Source organism: Talpa occidentalis, unplaced genomic scaffold (genome assembly GCF_014898055.3).
Source record: "Talpa occidentalis isolate TD23 unplaced genomic scaffold, MPIMG_talOcc4v2.1 talOcc4.2, whole genome shotgun sequence".
Taxonomy (NCBI): domain Eukaryota; kingdom Metazoa; phylum Chordata; class Mammalia; order Eulipotyphla; family Talpidae; genus Talpa; species Talpa occidentalis.
In genome coordinates this window covers 151,122,640-151,142,212 of record NW_023602073.1, presented here as the reverse complement: position 1 = coordinate 151,142,212, position 19,573 = coordinate 151,122,640, and the positions used below count along the sequence as shown (strand labels likewise).

General features: G+C 37.7%; 1 protein-coding gene across 6 annotated transcripts in view; it reads right to left on the bottom strand.

The window, feature by feature from the left end:
- The window catches only part of QKI (QKI, KH domain containing RNA binding), a 141,240-nt gene that overhangs the window by 77,319 nt on the left and 44,348 nt on the right, over positions 1-19,573 (bottom strand). For all 6 annotated transcript variants that reach the window (XM_037520696.2, XM_037520700.2, XM_037520699.2 and 3 more), the window contains exon 3: positions 9,965-10,081. In XM_037520696.2, the coding sequence (XP_037376593.1) occupies positions 9,965-10,081 (117 nt within the window). The remainder of the gene's footprint in view (positions 1-9,964; positions 10,082-19,573) is intronic.

Sequence of the window (19,573 nt, the reverse complement as noted above, 5' to 3'; positions counted from 1 at the left end):
TTACATCATTCCAACTGGGTAATACTGTCTGTTGCTATAAAAAGTTTTAAACAGTATTAATTTATGTCTTTATAAATTTCCATTTTTATGATAGCTAATTTCATTTCATTTCCCAAAAAGACTGGTTGAAGACAGATCAGAAATCTTATTTGAGATTATCTGAAAAGCACTGGTTTATGTTCTTCCAAATAGGTAGGTCCTTCCTTTCTCTTTAAAAAGAAGCCAATCACATGCTTTTGGGGTTCAATCAAGACCATGTCCCATGACATTAAAAAAAAAATTAGGCTAATGCCACTAGGGATTAGTGTAGGCCTAGAGTGAACACCTATAGCAGAGATGCACTGGCAGCAAACATGCTCACGGTGCTGGGGTTTAGGAGATTTATACGTGTTTGAATTTAGAATTAAGACCAGAGGTTAGATCAGTGACAAAGAGATTGCAAGTTAAAATCAGTCAGAGATTTTATCTCCACACAAGGAAGACTTTTTTTTTTTTTTTTTTTTTGGATTAGTAAAAAAACTAATGTTTATTATAAATGAGTGGGGGATTATCCTGGAGGAAAAGTGTTAAGATAAATGTGATATGAATATAGAAATTTATAGGCTTCTCATACACATTTTATTATAAACATTTTAAAAAATCCTTTGTGGTAGAAAGGTCAATTATTCTTCTTTATTTTTTTTTAATATTAAATTTTATTTTTATATTCCCCCATACAATTGCAAACGCCCCATTCTGACCCCAATCCTTCCCCTCCCGCCCCCCACCCCCCAAAAAGTTTCTAAGGAGAGTTGTCTGAAATGGTCATTTGTTTGCAGCGTTCAATCTCTTTTCCCTTCCACTCATCCTTTCTGCCAAGTTATCTTTTGGAAACATATATAAGGTATGACACCTTAATATCATAAAAATGCCAATGCAGTGCTTTCAAAATCAAAACTATCTTTTAATATAGTAGCCCAGGCCCTCCATCCTCAGATCTGACCTTGTCTCCAATACCTTCATCATTTCTCCTCACAATTTCCACTGAAACAGGCCAAACATCAGCATGCGGATATGGACTAGCTGATCCTATTTCTGATACCCAGAACGCCATTCTACTCACCTGCCTAGTAAACTCATAACCCAGTGCAATCCTCTCTAGCTCTCCTTAAAACCCTCAGCCTGTATGAGAATGCACTACCTTCTAGACTTCCAAGAGTATAATGTGTAACATCTGTTGTGGCTTTGCCACACTGTGTGTGAGTTCACTGTATATTAGTCCAAGAGGTGAAAGTTCCTTAGGGGCAAAAGTCACAGCATTCAAAATACAGATGCTAAAGTAGGAATGAAACTAACAGAAGGTACTAAATCAACTACGACAGAAGGTAATGAAAACTGAGTTAACAACCATTTGCAGTATTAGGAATTGAAATACAGAATTAAGTATCATAAGGAGGTCTTAGACTACATGGTCTGAATAAGATTCCGTCCAAGCCAGATTATACAATGCTATCATTTTCACCATTTCTCTGAATCAACTGATCTGTTTTCACATCCATCTCAATCAGATTCATGAAAGTTTTCCATAATGGAATTTATAAGATTAATACTTTAAGGAAAAAAAAAAATCTGTGTAAGTTGCTACTCTGGAACGTATTCTGTCAAAGGCAGGGGAGGCTGGGGTACAATGCTGAGACATCAAGCGGAAAGAAAAGCCCATTCTATACTGGGTATGCTCTTTCCCAACTAAGGATTCCACAAATCAAAATGCCTCCAACCGATGCATTCATTCTATAAAATTAACTTCTCTCCTGCGCATCGATGATGACGCCTGTTATGAACCACTCATGGTAAAAGTGAGGAATCCCCATGCTCCATGGGTTCAGAGTGGGGCCCTAGCAGAGAAAGGCTGTATAAACCATTAGAAAATCACAGCACTTTCCCTGTTGAAAACATTTTAAATAATAATTACTTATACTTAACCCATGGGAAAGTAAAAATGATAGTGCAAACATATGACTGAGAAATGATTTGGAGGTGGCTGCGCCACTCCCAACGGCAGCAACCTTGTGCACACACTTCTCTTATGGGACGGCTTCTCCAAAAGTACCTTTACAGATGCTGAATTCCCTGCACAAAACACAGAAGCCAATTCTGTTGGTGAATCTGCTGGGAAACTGGTTCTCTCAGAGAGTTGAGAAAGCTGTACTCCCTAAGCACAACCCCAGAGTAAGGAATTTAGCATCAGGCAGCAAATACCACTTCTAGAATTCTACCCCAAAGACAGTTTATCACAAAGATAAACATGTATTTAAAGGCCATTATTCGATGCAGCACTCTTTTTAGGTGTAATAGCAAAAGTCTAAAAGAAATCTAAATGACCATTAATAGGGAATGCTGGAATAATTTGTGGTATATGTACACAATGGAATATGATAAAGTCATTAAAAAGAATAAAGACTGTTTCTATATAGTGACCTAAATAATATACATTGGGGGGCAGGGGAGAAAAGCAAGGCATGTAAAAGTGGAGAGTCTATACTTTTCTAAGAAGGGAATGAGAAATTATACACATGCCAGGCGGTTGCCATATTCATATAACTATGTTTAAAAAAAAAACTTGAAAGCATAAATAAAAACTAAAATTAAAAAATTTACCCAAATGGGTAGTGGAATGTGGGAAGGGAGAGGGGGAATAAATGATAAACCAGGGACAAAAGCCAAACATGTCAGAAAATTATCTGCTCTACAGACTTGTCTTTGGAACCGAGTAAATATTTTACAAGTAGCAAGAAAATAATTTAAGCAATTGCCACAACTAGAAAACCAAGTGAAGCAAGGGAACATAACTGTGGCTCCACGAGACAGTACAATTGTTAAACACTGAAAACACGACTGCCTTTTTTTTTAAAGATTTATTTATATGAGAACGGGGGTACAGTCAGAGGCACGGGAGGGTGAGAGAATTCACCAGAGACAGCAGGGAGCAGAACAGGCAGACTGACAGAAGACATTGCTGAGGGGAGCAGCGGGCACAACAGAAGAGGTCTGCCGCGCCATGTGGGTTTCTCCCTGGCCAGCCGGGAATCGAAGTGGCAATGCAGAGGCTGGGGGCAGCCCAGCACTGCACGCCCCCAACCCCAACCCCAGTCACAGCACTGCACGCCCCCAACCCCAACACTACTCCTTTTAAAAGAAAGGTAATCATTTGTATCTGTACTAAATCCTAGAAACAAGTGAGGATAATCTGTTTACAATGACTGCTATTGGTAGCAGAGTTTGTATTGTTATTCAGGGGCTAGTTTGTATATTTCAGAACAATATGTGGAAAGCTAAAAAAAGATACAAAATCAATTATCAGATCAACTAATAGTAACCAGGGCAGTTGCCATAGTCATATAACTATGTTATATGACTACACAACATATAACTATAACATATATAACATACGTTATATTATTATAACATATAACAATGTTATATTAAGAAACGGCTGACTCCACATCCAGGGAGAACATTAGATGAACCCAGACTATCTCATGGCACCCCACAGCGGGCTGCAACCCCAGCTCACCGGGAGGGTGGCACAAAGTCTCAGTAAACCTGAAGAGGCCTCCACCGGCTACACACCATGACCACCAGTTATAAACACTAGCTACAGAACTGAAACTCACCAACTGTTCAAATGTATCCATGATCCTTAAAAGAAACCAAACAAGAACTCATTCTTCCCCTTTGGAGGATTCCAAGGAACCAATGTACTGTTTTTTTAAAATACATAATTTAATAACTAGTAAGTAAAGAATTCGGTACTTATGCTGCCTTTCCTATAAAAAGTAAAACGAGCTAATATTAGTAAGGAAACAGGCTACAGCTACTCTGCAACTCCTACTGAAATAAAGAACAATCAAGCATGATTTCTTAAAATCAAAGAGGGAGGAAACCAAACTTAAGTATCACCACAACACGACTTGCGAAATGCTCTTTCAAAAGCAAAAAGGAAATGAGCAAGGGAGGGCAAAGATTTGAAAGTGATGAAACCTTACTAGCTACCAAATTAAAGATACTGCAGCAGACAGAGGAAAGCGTTAAAACGCTGCCACGAACATGATCAGCAAACCCCATGAAAATCCGCCAAGACTAATAACTCAGTTCCGTTACAAAGGAACTGCAAGAAGAAGTGGGGGTGAGGGAGAAGAACAGCTTAAGAGGTGACTCAGATGAAATGCATGTGGTCCTCGGGCGGGTGCCACTCAAGCCAACTTTTTGAAACGCATTTGTGAGACAAGAGGACTATGAACACTGACTAGAAATCTAATGACATAAAGAAACTTTTTCGTGATAAGAAAACAAACACGATTATTATTTTAGAACCCTTACATTTTAGAAATGCCCAGTAAAATACTTAGCAGTGAAATGATGTCTGGAATTTGCTCCCCAAAGAACTGGGTGGCAGAGGGGGAAGGAACGCCCAGCAAGGAGACAGGCAGTGCTGACCCGGTACTGGAGAAACACTGTCTACATTTTTCCAGGATGAATTTTCTTCCCCCTTGACTAAATTACACCTGTAGGAAACGTTGTCAGGGAGCTCAAGTAGTCAGCGACACGAGCAGAGCAGGCCTGGGACTTGTGCTGGCATCTGCCATTGTCACCAGCCATCACAGACACTTCAGGATGTCAGCCAACAAGTTACATTAATATGATCTCTTTCAAAATGAAAGCGATCAGTAGCATCTTTCATATACATAAAACCTAAACACCCCCACCCCAAATCAACGGAATTTATTTTTGCATATAGCTATAAACAGTGTCTTGCAAATATCGTTTAAGTGTGATTTCCTTATCAGCCAGCACAAAGTCTTAAGACATTAGCAAACTCAATTATTTTGTAAATTGACACCAGAGAGGATATACAGTTATAGGGGAAATTATAAATCATCATGCATAATAGGATCCACTCTCTAAAGTACATGTGAATGTACATTTAACTGCATGAAGAACAATCTACAAAATGACATAATGAGATTATCAACAAGGATACTCTCTGGAACGACAGTATCCTATTTTTTTCAGATTGTCTGTACTGTTAAACTATATTCAAGAATCACAAGCTAACTAAATAGTTAAAATAGGTATTAACCAAAAGAATATAAATAGGGCTAAATGAAATATCTAACATAGGTTTACAATGTATATTAAAATTAGCTTGCAAAAAGGTAATGAAATTCCTATGTTTGTAACTACACAATACACAATATGCTTCTCTTCCACAAAACACTGTAGATCCTCAAGAAATGTAGGATCTATGGTCAAATCTTTCCAAAACAAAGTTAAAACTTAGTTACAGATTTATGTGATCTTAATTTCAAAGCTTCTATACTGATGGGAATGATTGGTACAGTTGAGTCTGAACTTCCAGGAGCTGTATTTTTAGATTCTTTTAGTGTAGTCATCAGTGAGAAAGGAGATAGGAGATAAATTACCTCACCCCTTCATTCCAGTTGGCAGAGTAAACCCAGCTTCTGAGGTCATCATATGGTCTGAGTAAGACACTGCACAGATCATTGGAGTGGCCGATCCCATCTGGCCACTGTTAATGGCAGCCTAGCAGGGTGGCCATCTGACCTCGAGTGCACACCCTTCATTTTAAGCAAAGTGCTTTAACTGAAAGAGCTGAGTCTCACTGGAAATTTCCAGAGAACACAATTTTTTGCAAGCCTGGCTCTGATCAACTATAATGTAAGACATTTTACCCCTCATTTCTGGCTAAGGGGAAGCAAGGTGGGCAGAAATACAAGCATGGACACTCAGTCCCCACTATTTGTAACAGGGGGAGGCTCGGAGCTGAATAACAGATGTAGATAAGACAAATCCCCAAACAGTGAGCTCTGCCAAAGATCATCGGGGTAGACTCCAATAGTGGACTTGATTTAGCACTTTAACAATATATCACTCCACTCTGGTGATGTAAGAAAACCCCTCCTGGTCCCATGACTTGGGAGTCTGTATCTACCACAGTGACACCAGCTGAGTACCACCTTTTTTTTTTTTGAGTATGGACTATTCCTTCTGTCGTGAAGACGTCTTCCCACAGCCTCTCATTGTAGCCCTCTGCTACCTCAACTGAAGACATGACAAATACTTTCTTTACCCCAAAACTACCTTTATAGCATCTCTACCCTGTTCAAACATATAGTTTTGTATAAGAAAACATGGAATTGAATTCCCCTTAAAGGAAGTGTCTCTGAAAATCAAGAGAATGACAGAAACAAAATTTCAAAATGTATTATCCCTGAGGGAAAAAGGAAAAAGCTTGGAAAATTTTTTTTTTAAATACAGTCATGGGCCTCCCTGGTGGCGCAGCGGTTGAGCGCTGGGTTGCGAAGCTGCCCGCAGCCTCTGCAGTGCCGGTTCGATCCCCGGCTGCTCCCCGGCCACCGCTCTGGCTCTGGTGAATTCTCTCACCCTCCCGCGCTTCTGACTGTACCCAGTGCTTGTATAAATAATAAATAAATAAATCATTTAAATAAATAAATAAAGTCATATTGACTTTTGCAGTCAAAGTTTAGAGTACTCAATTTTCAACTTCTTCTAATATTTCCCAAGTTGCTATGACTCCTAGAAATGGTGTATAAGAAGGTACCATACCACAGAATAAAAACACAGATTTTAGGTTCAATTTTTGACTGCCACTTTTTAGCATGTAACCTTTGGAAAATTACTCAATTCTCTGAGCTTCAGTTTTCTCATCTACAAAATGGTAGTAACAAAACTCAGATTAATTAAAGCAAATATATGTAAAATACTTAGAATAAATGTTGGGCACAAAGTGCATATTCTATCAAAATTACTATGCCCGTGCAGAAGCCCTGTTACACATACTTTAAATAAAGACACCGAGGTAAGCCAGCCTGCCACATAGTTCAGCTCTGCCAGCTGGCTGGGTGGGCAAGTTTCACAAGCTTTGAACACAGCATGTTCCTGTTCTTAGGTTCCATGAGGTCACCCAATACCATTCCACTGGGTATTTATAAACAAACATCAATGCTGTTGTGCCATCCACAATGCTGGAACAACAGCGGCCAGAGAGAATAACAATTAAAGTTGCACCTTCACTCCTTCGCTCTCCAGCAGCAGCTTCTGGCTGGGCTGAGCAGCTAAGAAGGCTGCAGTTCTGCCGGTCTCCCACCCCCAAATTAAAAGCATATGGGGCTTATAATTTTCTCTATTTACTAAATATTTTATGGAGGGGCTATCTGAGGAGAGGCATCTGTGTCTTTCACTCATTCCTTTCCTAGATATTTCCCCAGTTCCTACTCTGTAACAGGTCCTCATCACGCATCCGGGAAACAGTGCAGCAAGCAAACAGGATTTGCCACCACTGAGGTTGCCAGGCTAGTGAAAGCTCTAGATTAGCAAACCCATTTCCATCATGATAGTCCTGGCAATCAGAAAATTAAGATTTATTTTTCTAGCTTTCTCAGCTTTTATATAAATTTAAATTTTATATAAATTCTCTGATCCTGAAAGTCAAATAAAGCTAATGAAATGTATCTTAATCAACCTTATTACTTACATCAATGCTTCTTTTTGACTCCGTCTGTTTACCATATTTCTTTCTCAGAAAAATAGCTAAGCAACAAATGATGGCACTTTCCATTCTGACTTCCTTTTATTAACATTAAAAGTTCAATGACTAGTGTTAACTGCAGCATAAACCAAGATTTGGTTAACAATTTATTGTGTACAGTAAATTTAAGATTAAGTATAAATCTATACATAAACCCTTCACGTAATCCCACATAATAGCAAACATATTAACTTCAAATTAACCTGACATGCACATAGTATGTTCATCTGTAGCACTTTAATAAAATTAAAAATGTAATCTACCCTCCAACCAAAATTCTGGTGTCTTACTGTTGTTTTCTTGCATTATGTATATCTTTGAACTTTTTCTTATTTTATTAAGTAACAGTACAAATTAAAAATAAAGAAAACGTGTGAAATTTCTACTGCTTGTGGATAAAAACAAAGTGGACAAGAGAGAACACAGATGCATCAACCACCAGAGAAAAGAAATAGAAAAACCATGACAATATGGGCTTTCAAAGGTCACAAACAAGAAAGCGTTACCAATTTCAAGGGTTAGTAACCTGTAGCTTCCCCCTATGTTACAATATAAGAGCTTAAATGTATTCATCGCATTAAGATAAAAATTAAGAACAATCATTACCGTTAACTGATCAGTTACTATGCACCCAAAATTGTTCTAAGTGGTTTACAGCAAATTTAATGCTCACAACCACTACAAAATACATGTGACCTCATTCCCCCCCCCCATTTTAGACAGCACTTTTTAAAAAGTTAAGAAATTTGCCCCAAGTCATAAAGTTGCTAAGAGACAGAACCAAGATTCAAACCTAAGCAAACTGGTCAGAGTTTTACTCTCTTAATCATCCTATTCTTCTACTAAAGATAGCAGGAAATGTCCATCAGGCCCTAAGTCCAACCTACTGAGACCAGAATTCATCACATCTCATACTACTGTTCCAAACTCCAACCCACCAGTGTCTGTGAGGGTGAGCAGAGTGCAAGCAGGGTCGTTACTAAGGAATAAAAGAGGCTGCAGAGAAGGAAAACCATGTTTTGTTAAGCAATAGGGAATAACTTGTTTAACTGATGGCTATACTGTTCTCCTGATGAAGATTTATTTGTCCCTCAGATTGCATTTCATTATTCCCAAGCAGTTAGGTTAGCATTACTTCATGCCAAGCAACCCTAAGTACAAACATGGGAAAACAAAGCCAAATGGCACCCCAAGATTGCCACTACACTAATTCAAAATATGCTGAAGTTTCTTAAAGATTCTAATTAAAAAAACAAATTATTTTATACCTAACATCTCAATATGCTCAATAAGAACTCAAACACTTGCTTGAAAATATCTTTAAACTGAGCTGACAAGAAAAATAAAAATTTAAAGAAAATGTTTTTAAGGACTTTCCCTCCCAACCTCTTAGCTACTAAAGTTGCTGTTTTTGTGCAGGAACAGAAAATGACTGAGACTCAGTGAGCTTAAGAGCGTTTCGATGAAGAGAGCCTAGTGGAAGCTCAGGGGAAAAAGCACCTGGGGAACAAAGTCGGGCGTCAGGAGGTCTGAGCTCGCTGTGTCAGCTCCCAAGGGGGCTCAGAACTCAGCCCCAGTGTGAGTGGGACCCAGCTCTACATCTGGTGGCCCTTTGAAGGCAATACTCTTTGAAAACAAAACAAAACCTTCTGAATAATGTTTAATCTTTGACACTCAAAATCTAAGCTTTTTTTAAAAAACAGTCAAACTTTTTTTTTAACATAGAAATTCAAAAATAACTTGCCAGTTTATGTTCACTGAATAATAAGGAAACCAGGCCAAAAAAACCTTCCTAAAAACGGTAGTTAAAGTAAACGTTTATAATTAAACTAACAAAGCACAAAATGACAGGGAAAAGGGAATACCAAAAAACAGGAACAGACTTCAAAGTAAAATGTCCAGAAAACATATCAACAATAAATGTTGGGAAAACCCAACATGAGTCTCATATAGTTACATATATTTTTATATTTATTAATCCATTAAATGTTTATGAATATACAAGCAAAGTTATTCATTTAACTGTTCTCATTTAAATCTCATCAAAAGAAACATTTTAGATTTTTTCAAACTTTCAATTATATATTTTAATATCTACAATATTACCTACAATCTAATTTCCAAATAGACAGCATCTCAAATGGAAATGCCAAACTAAGTTAACATAATGGACCCAGTGATAACTTTAGTTGATAATTAACAAGGGAAAATCACAACACCTTTAAAAAGTTCAAGTCTCTGACATGAAATAATGGATACTGCAATACCCACAAAAGATCTGGAAATTTTATCATCAGAATACAAAGGCGCAAGTAAATTATTCACATGAAAACTGGCCTCATTTCAAGGACTTACCTTCTTTTTGTCCCTCATTGAGCCTTTGCCTCGGACCATTATTTTACATCCTGTCTCTGCTTCGAGCTGTTTAGCCGTAAGTCCTCTAGGTCCAAGGATTCTCCCAACAAAATTAAACTGGAAAAAAAAAAGTCACCATACATTATTTACTTTCTTGAATCTGTAGTTAAAATTAATTTTTAAGTATATATTAACTTTCTCAAAAATTTTTAATACTAAATTGAAACAAAATCTTAAAGACTATGAATTTCTTAGCTAGTATGGGGATGTAATTACAATAACTCATCATTTAGCATGAAATTTTTGTATGTATTAACACGAATTAAGAAAAACAACATCTACCTGAAATAGGCAGTATACTGAACTGGGCAGCAACATGTAATCTAAGCAAATTTCAGAGTCTATGCAAGAGTTTTTGATCTTAGATGCCATCCAAGAATGCAAATCTCGGCTACAAAACTCGGTAATGATGGTGTTTAGGGAACTGCTCATTATATTAAATACAGATTGTTTTAATGGAAATCCTAATGGGAAAATTCCTGTTTCATTTATCTAACAAAGCAAGCTACCGTTTCTCCAAAGCAAAGGCTGAGAGAGAACTGTACTTTTGGGTTGGCTGCCAGGACTGAAAGTCAAATGTGGATTTCTCTCTTAATTAATGTTTAAATCTTGAGAGCACACTATTTTTCACCACATTCCCTGCACAATTTTATGCCTGTATCCATAGGAATTTCTTCCAGTTTTTCCTTTAAGTTAGAATATTTTTGCAAGAGAAGCTATAACTCTTTTCATAATTATGACAGCGATAAAAACAATGGTATAAATGAAGAATTATCATCCCTTGACAGAAACTTCTAGCATGAACATATTTTTTTTTTTAAAAGACCAATGGGAAAACATATTGACACTGGATATTAGGAAGTAAATTTTCCTCATTCACATGTCATCTGCGTAACAGACCAAAAAATGAAGATTTAACAAGAAAGAGTTCCACAAAATCCCATGGGTGGTTTCATTTATTTATTCAACCAATAGATACTGATTCTTATGCTTACAGAATCTCGCTGTTTTCTTGTCTTCGAGGCTACTGTAAATTTGTCATTACATCAAAGCACTGTGCTAGAACTAACTATGGCCAGGGCTTAAGATGTAATGTTACTAATGCTAAGTGAAGTCAGTCAGAAGAAGGGTAAATTCCAGATGGTGTCACTAATGTGTGGAATACTGAGAAACCAAACTAAGACTCAGATACAGAAAAACTTGAAAACTGAACCTTGAAAGCTAACTACAGAATCGAAGCATCCAGAAGGTGCCAAAGATTTGTGGACAGCTCTACCGTGAGAGACGGGATGCGAAGAAGAAGCAGGACAAGGGACTGCTCCTTTAGGGCAAGGACTGCTGGGAAAGAAGACACTGTCTGCAGAGAACGCCGTCAGTGAGTAGTGCCAAGCTAGCTTCTAAAGGGCTGCACATATGTTCCCAAAAGAAAAGGAATTTGTTTTGATCCACTTCCTCTCCAACACTTCTTATTGCCAACATTTTTTATTTTGATCATTCTGATATATTTGCTGAATGTGTGAATTAGCATTCCCTTGAGTGCTGGTAAATCTGATCATTCTTTCTTGTTTATCGGCCATGCAGATAAACTTTTATTTGATGTGCAACTGAAGTTTCCTAACTATTTTTCTACCATGTTTGTTTAGCTTCTTATTAACGATCTCCACTTGGTGGTCATATGTAGGGAATAATGTTTCCCACCCTGTGGCTTGCCTCCTTACGCTCTACTGTGTAATATGATGGCAGGATTTAATCAAATTGAATTTAATTAAAATACATTTAATTTTAGTGTGGTTCAGGATATCAGTTTTCTCTTCATGGTCAATGTTTTGTGATGACTAGGTTAAAGGAAGGCTTTCCCCCAACCAAAAGTCATCAAGATATCTTTATTTGTTATGCCTCTCACATTTTATGAATTGCTATCTGTGGAGACAACTTTCTTCAACTCTTACCTTGATACCCAAATGCCACAGGGCATTTTCATGAAAAGACTATCCTATCTCAACTGTTCTACAGTGCCATCATTGCCATAGTAACTATTTATTTAGGGTCTGGGGTCTACGTGTGCATTCTCAATTTTATTACATGAATTTATTTATCTTTGCTTTAATATCGCTGTATTATGTAACTTTCTAATAAACTCTGATAAGCAATATGGCACATCATTCCTACTTCCTGTTCTTCAACAATGTCTCACTGATTTATGATCCTTTGTGTTTCTACACAGATTTTAGAAATACTCTTTCTAAAATAATACTTGCAATAATTTTAATTGGGATATTATAATAAAGCCTTCAAAACTACCAACAGTATAATCACCCCATTTGGTTAGGTCTTCTTTGATTTCTCTCAGGCTGCAAACCGTTTACACTAGAGTAATGCCTGACTTGTTGAATTTATTACTAGGTATTTCAGGATTTATTTTTGCTATTGTAGTGTAGCTCATCTTTTTATTTCATTTTTGTTGTTTATGAACACACATTGATTTTTCTTTATCAAAAATTGTATCCAGCAAACCTGTTTCTTCATTATTAATTCTCATAATTTTGTGTATGTTCTTTGGGATTCTTTAGATATACAACTGTATCGCTTGCAAACAGTGACTGCTAAATATATTTTTCTTTCCACTCATATTTTTTATAATTCTTTATCTTGCCATCCTTATGCCACTGGCCAGTGCATGTATGTTGAGTTCAAAGTCAAATGAAAGAGTATTACCCTTCACTTGCTTCAGATTCCAAGAATAGTTTTCAACAACTAGCCATAATAATTTAAAGTAATATGCAAACTTTAGATATATACTGCCAGATTAAGAGAATTTCCTTTCTTCCCCTACTTAGCTAAGTTGTTTTTTTAACCTCACTAGTGAATATTTAAATTATCCTATTTCTTCATCGTCTTTGAGAGAATCAAAATATTGCTCCTCTAGTCTGTTAATGCAGTGAATTACAAAAAATTATCAAATGTTAAACCAAGCTTACATTCCTAAAATAAACTCAACTTGATCATGACGCATTATTCTAAGTATAAATTGCTCTTCATTTGCTAGAATTTTGATGACTTGAACAAATTTTTACATTCACAAAACTTAACAAAGGAGGGGAAAGACACAATGAAAAACTGTAAGTCACTGTCACACGAAATACAAGAAAACACAAAGAAATGAAAAGATAGTTCATGCTCATGAATTAGAAGAATTAATATTGTTAAAAGGGCTAGCTTAACCAAGCAATAGAACAAACAATACTAAAATTTGTATGGAATCATAACAGACGCCAGCTAGCCAAAGCATTCCTAAGAAGAAAGGAGAAAAATGAAGGTATCATGCTCCCTGACTTCAAACTAACAAGAAAATAATCATCAAAACACGTTATTCAAATAAAAAAAAAAAACATATCAATAAAATAGAACTGAGACCTCAGAAATGAACCCACACATAAATGGACAACTAATTTCCAACAAAGGAGTCGAGAACATGTACCAAAAAAAGAGAAGTCTCTTCAACAAAGGTACTAGAAAAACTGGACAACCACATGCAAAAACACTTCAGCTGGATCACTACCTAACACCGTACACAAAAAATTTATTCCAAATGAACTAACGGCTTGGATGTAAGACCTGAAACCATAAAACACATAGAAGAAAAAGTAGAAACGTGGGCTATGTGCGCCGTGACACTGGACAAAGAAATGTCTTTGGAGACTCAAACCCAATGGTGAGGGAAACAAAAACAAAAACGAAAGTAAACAATGAGACTAGATCAAACTGAAAAGCTTCAGCAGAGCAAAAAAAAATAACAGGGAAATGAAAAGAGAGCCTCCTGGGCAGAAGACCTCTATGTACCACACGTCCGGCAAGGGGGTAAGGCTTACATACATAAAGAACTCGTACAATTCAACCGCCACAAAAACAGCCCCACCGAAAAGGGATGAAGAGGTGAGGAAGATATACAGAGAGCCAAAAGGCACAGGGATATTGCTATTTGTCATCAGGGAAATTCAGCTCAAAACCATAACGTAATTATGACCTCACATGCCTGTGAGGATGGCCCGCGTCAAGAAGGCTAGAACCTGCTGGCAAGAGTGCAAAGTACCAGGAACCCGTGGCAATAATAGAAACTGGTGAGGCCTCTGTGGAAAACAGATGGAGGCGCCTCAAAAAATTAAAAATTGAACTACCATGATTCAGCAATTTCCCTTCTAGGTACCTTTAGAATATGAAAATGCTCATTTGAAGAGATACTGACCCTTACCTTCATTGCAGCTGACACAGGGAAACCCCCGAGCGCCCACTGATGAGTGACTGGATAAAGCTGTCATAGAAACACAATGGCCTGCTACCCAGCTAGCAAAAATAAGATGAAACCTTGCGCTCTGAGACAACATAGGTGGAACCTGATACTATGTTAAACAAAGTAAGCCCAAAGGAGAAAGGCAAACACTGGGTAATTTCACTCACATGTGGAATACAGCGAAACAAAACAAATGACCAGAGTCACAGAAGCCTGTGCCCCTGACAGCAGGACGAAGCAGCAGTGGAGGGAGAGGCGCCCACTGTGAGGAGGCCCCCGCGCCTGCGTGGTCAGGTGGTACGGGGTGGATGAACACAGGAAAACCCCACAGACACAGTGTAACGAAACAATCTCACCTCAATTTAAAAAAAAAAAAAAATTGCATTCACAAATGGAACCGGCCTGCATTTTCCTTTTTATAATGTTTCTTGAGTATTGGAATCAAGGTTATTCTGGGCTCTGAACATGTTGGGATTCCTACCTCTTTTTCTACTCTCTCGATGGGTTTGTAGGAGACAGGTGCCATGTCTTCCTTAAATCCTGAATAGAAGACTGTGAAGACACCTGAGTGTTACTAAATAAGCTATTTTTGAATCATGATTTGGTTTCTTTAATTCAATTTTTTTTTATTCTCATATCAATTTTGGAAACTTCTGTTAATCTAAAAGCATGCCAATGTTCTTTAGATTTTCAAATTTATTAATTATAAAGCTTATGACTAATTTTGTTTGATTCCTCAAGCTCCCCAGCAGTGTCCCTTTTTCATCTGATTATCTGTATCTTCCTTTTTCTTGACCAGTGTTTGCCAAGAATTTATTTTTGCATTTGTTGACTGAGTTAGACCAACTTCTTGATAAAGTTCTTTTTGTTTTCGTTCCTGTCTTCCTTGGGGTGAGGGCACAGGTATACAGGTGCAAATAACCTAGTCTAGTGCTCAATGTTTTATTTGGCTTATTAGCTTCAAAGTTACACGCCTAATCTACCCTAGGGGTTACCGAATGTGCATCACCAAATACAAGTGTTAATTTATACTCCTCCCTCTCACGCAATTCAAGGACCCCAGACTTCTGGTGTCATTTGCCCTAATCCAGTTTACATGCCAACAGTTGTCTTTCAAATTTTCTACGTATTTTGAACTCAATGGGACATGATCACTCTGACACGGACAGTTGTCCAGTCTAATGCACACGTTTGCCATTTCCATTGTTCTTTCTTTCCTTTTGTATCTGCAACTTTCCAACTAGGGTCATTTTCCTTTCACCTGAAAACCAGCCCTTCACACTTACTTCAGTGGAGTCTTCTGGCGAGAAATCCCCATTTCTCCTTATGTGTAAATGTCTATCATTGATGGGCGTGGGGCTCTATTTTGGCAGTTATTTTCCTTCAGCCCCTAAAGATTCTTCGGGTTCCCATGCTACTTCTGAGGAATGAGCTATGCATCTTACTTGCTGTTGCTTCCCTGAAGGTCTCTTTGTCTTCTTTTTGCTATTTTTAAGATTTCCTCCTCAACATTAGTTTATAGCGGTTTTACTATGAAGTACCGCCACAGGGTTTTCAGCTTATAGTTCAGAGTTCCAAAATCCTGTGACTGACTTTCTTTGGTTTGAAAGTTCTCAACCACACTGCCCTTACACCCTGCTCCACCCCACGCTCTCTCCTGTCCCCTAATCCTCCAGCAACATGCAGGAGACCATCTACTCTCTTCCTCCTCTTTTCACACTCCCAGCTCTCCATTATTCTGCCTCTCCATGCTGTGTATTTTTAAAACTACCTTCCAGTTCACTATTTTTCTTCCAAAACTCCTAATCTTTTATTAATCCTGTTATTTCCAATAAAGGATTTTTTTTTTTCAATTTGCTCTTAAGATTACAGTTTTCATTTTCTGCCATGTTTCTCCAACTTGGCTTCAATCTCGTTATACTTAGAAATAAGCTCTTAAAAGTGTGAGTGATAAATCTAATCCAGTCCCTGTAGATTTGTCCTATTTGTTGTTTCTTCAGGTTTTTGTTAGTTATCTACCTTCTTGTGTGTTCGGTTATTTTCCAGTATGTCCCATACACTGCACTTACTAATACTCTAGGAAAAAAATGCAAGGCCTATCTCTAGAGGCGATACATATTAGCTTCTATCAGAAACCTGCTATTATTAGCAACCCAAGATTACCTCAACATAATTTTACTCACTGAGATTGAGACAATGTGATGCTGAGATGCATTTGTCTATGACAACCTGAAAAATTTTGGCTCAGCCTCACTCCTGGAAGGCACATGCAAAAAAGGCTGGCATGGGGAGAAGTCCATATAGACAAGCTCTAGATGCCAACCCATGACCCCGCAAAGTTCATTCCCTCAGCTGTCCTCTCCAAATTCAGCAGCTGTACCCAAAAGAAAAGGAATTCCCAAAGCCAGGCTTACATTCTTGGTATCTATTCTCAGGATCCTAAAGCAGTAATTCTTCACAATCGGCAGGGTCTCTGAAGCAGTCAAACACCCCTATCATGTCTTATTTTACTAGAACTGCTCAGCTGGTCTGAATTACCCTGTTCCTTCTTTTTTTTTTTTTAAGATTTATTTATTTATGCATATAAGAGCTGGGGTACAGGCCAGAGATGCAGGGTGGGGGTGAAAGGACTCACCAGAGACAGAGTGGGGAACAGAACAGGCAGAATGACTGAAATACATTGCTGAGGGGAGCAGCGGGCGGGCGAGACAGGAGAGGTCTTCACCATGTGGGTATCTCCCTGATGGCCAGGGATTGAACTTGTGCTTCAGAGGCTGTGGATTGCTTCACAGTGTGGTGCTTAACCCCTTGCAACACCAGGGAGGCCTACACTGTTCCTTTTTAACAAACATAGAGGTCCATGTTATTTTTTAAGAGGTGGTTTTTAACATAAGCAGATCTAAAATTGACATAACTTCTGGCAGTATGCAATAAAAATATATTAGAATGAGGAGGTCTGAGGAAGAAAGAAGAGAAACGTATCACAGATTAAAGTGTTATTAACAGATCTGGTCCTATATTCAGTTAGAGCAAGTTCTTCTAGTTTCTTCAATCTCCTAAGTTCACCTCTCTATACATCACAGATTTTATAAAACATCACCCTCACTTCCTCCTCTCAAAATAACATGATTATAGAGACAAGATTCTACACATCCCCACCCTCACTCATTTTGTTTTGTTTGGGTATCTTTCAGTAGAACAGAAAACAGTCTTTCACTTCCAAATTCAACTCCATAAAATATTTGCTCAAGGTTTTCGAAGTGGTAAAGAGTGAAACAGGATTTTAATAAAAGAAGAGGGAAGTCTCTCCGTTCTCAAGAACTCTGAAAATGCCATTTGGGGTTTTTTGGGTTTTTTTAAAGATTTATTTATTTATGCATACAAGACCTGGGGTACAGGCCAGAAGTGTGTGGGGGCAGGGGGTGAGAGGATTCACCAGAGAGAGAGGGGAGCAGAACAGGCAGATCAACTGAAATCCACTGCTGAGGGGAACAGCGGGAAGACAGGAGAGGTCAGCTGCGCCACGCGGGTCAGCTCCCTGGCTAGGGATCGAACTCGTGCTGCAGAGGCTGTGGACAGCTGAATCATAAGTTGCGTCTTAACCCCTGTGCCACCAGGGAGGCCCCTGAAAATGCCATTTGTTAACTTTGGCTATTTCTTAAAATAAGTAGCCCTGTCAGTGATAATTGCACTCAAATCAGGTCCTTTTTCAAAAGCAATTCATATCTGGATATTCATTAAATATCTCAAATATGGTGAGAAATGTCTGGAAAACCGCATTATGAGTGCAGGTGATTAAGCACTTCAAATAACTAAAGTGTAATGGTTTCAGACTTGTGTCCTCTGTTGAACTGGCTTACTTATGCTTCACAACATATAACTCTTAAAAGATACTTTTTAGCATGTATTAAACCTTTTCTCCTGAAACCACATTAAGACTACACGGGAAAAGACTTCTACCACAGCTAAGCAATCCTCCATTATTATTTACTAAATCTGAAAAAAAGCTTTAAAACCAAAGTATTAAATCTTTAACACAAAATTTCCCTAACCATAAAAATTAGTCAATGTCAACTGCCCATGAACCAACCAACAACAGCTCAAGTGTGTTAAAGTGCATGCCACCATGCCACGGGGATTCTAATACAACTGACACTGTCAAGGTCATCCTTCCCAAAATGCTCTAAATGGAGAAGGGAAAAAAAATTAATCATAGCAGCTGCTTTGTCTACTGCAACCAATTTCCAAGTTAATATCGTTTGCTTTGCATTGAAATTCATTCTGTGTTGATTTATCATGCTAGTTCTGCAGCTTCATTCAATTAAAACAATGTCACAACACATTCAAAGAAAATCATTTCAAACAGCCTGAACTAACTGCAACTTTAGAGGCCAAAAAGGGGGGAAGAAGAAGCAAAAAAAGACATTCATTAACCCTACTATTTAAGTACAGACCTTCTCTGTGAATCACCAATTATATCTCTGCCAAGTGGCATATTAATTTCTAAAGACGAGGTTAACAACAAGCATGTCCAATGCTGTTCATTGCAACTCACTCCGTTTTAAACAGAAATGATAGATTTTTCCTAATGAGGAAATACAAAGTGTTATGGCAAATCTTTCCATTAACCTTTTAAGACATGTACAATTAAAGATAAAACCTCCTGCGACACATTATCAAAACAGATAACCTAAGAAAAAAAAGGGTTTCCCAAGGCATTTCAATGAAACACTTCCATGAAATGTTATTTTCTTCTTAAAAATTTAGAAAATAATTTTAAAAAGGACATGCACTCTCTGGATTGCTTTCTGCACAGTAGACTGGTAATGTTTTTAATATGATATTTCAAGCCATTTTTGTTTGGTATCTTACAAGCTCTACATTGTATCCCATAACATAGGCATGAAATATAACTGCATATATCTGCAGTTATATAATGTATATTTGTGAAAATTGATATTTGCAAAAACTGTATATTTATGAAGTCTCACTTAGCAGATGACAAAAATGGATCATTTGTGGCCTAGTCAGCACTAGTGAGCCTCTCCGAGCCATGACTACTTAGCAGTACTACTGTCTTTTTTTTTTAACAGAAAAGAGTATATCAAAAAATGGCTTAAGCTTTTTGAGAAGACAAATTCCTTTTCTATCTGCATATTAATTCTAGATAAGCAGCCAAATATGTCTTCTGTAGAAACTGCTAATTTATGGCACATTATCATAGGAAACATTTTGCAAAATCTTTCATATATTATGCCTTT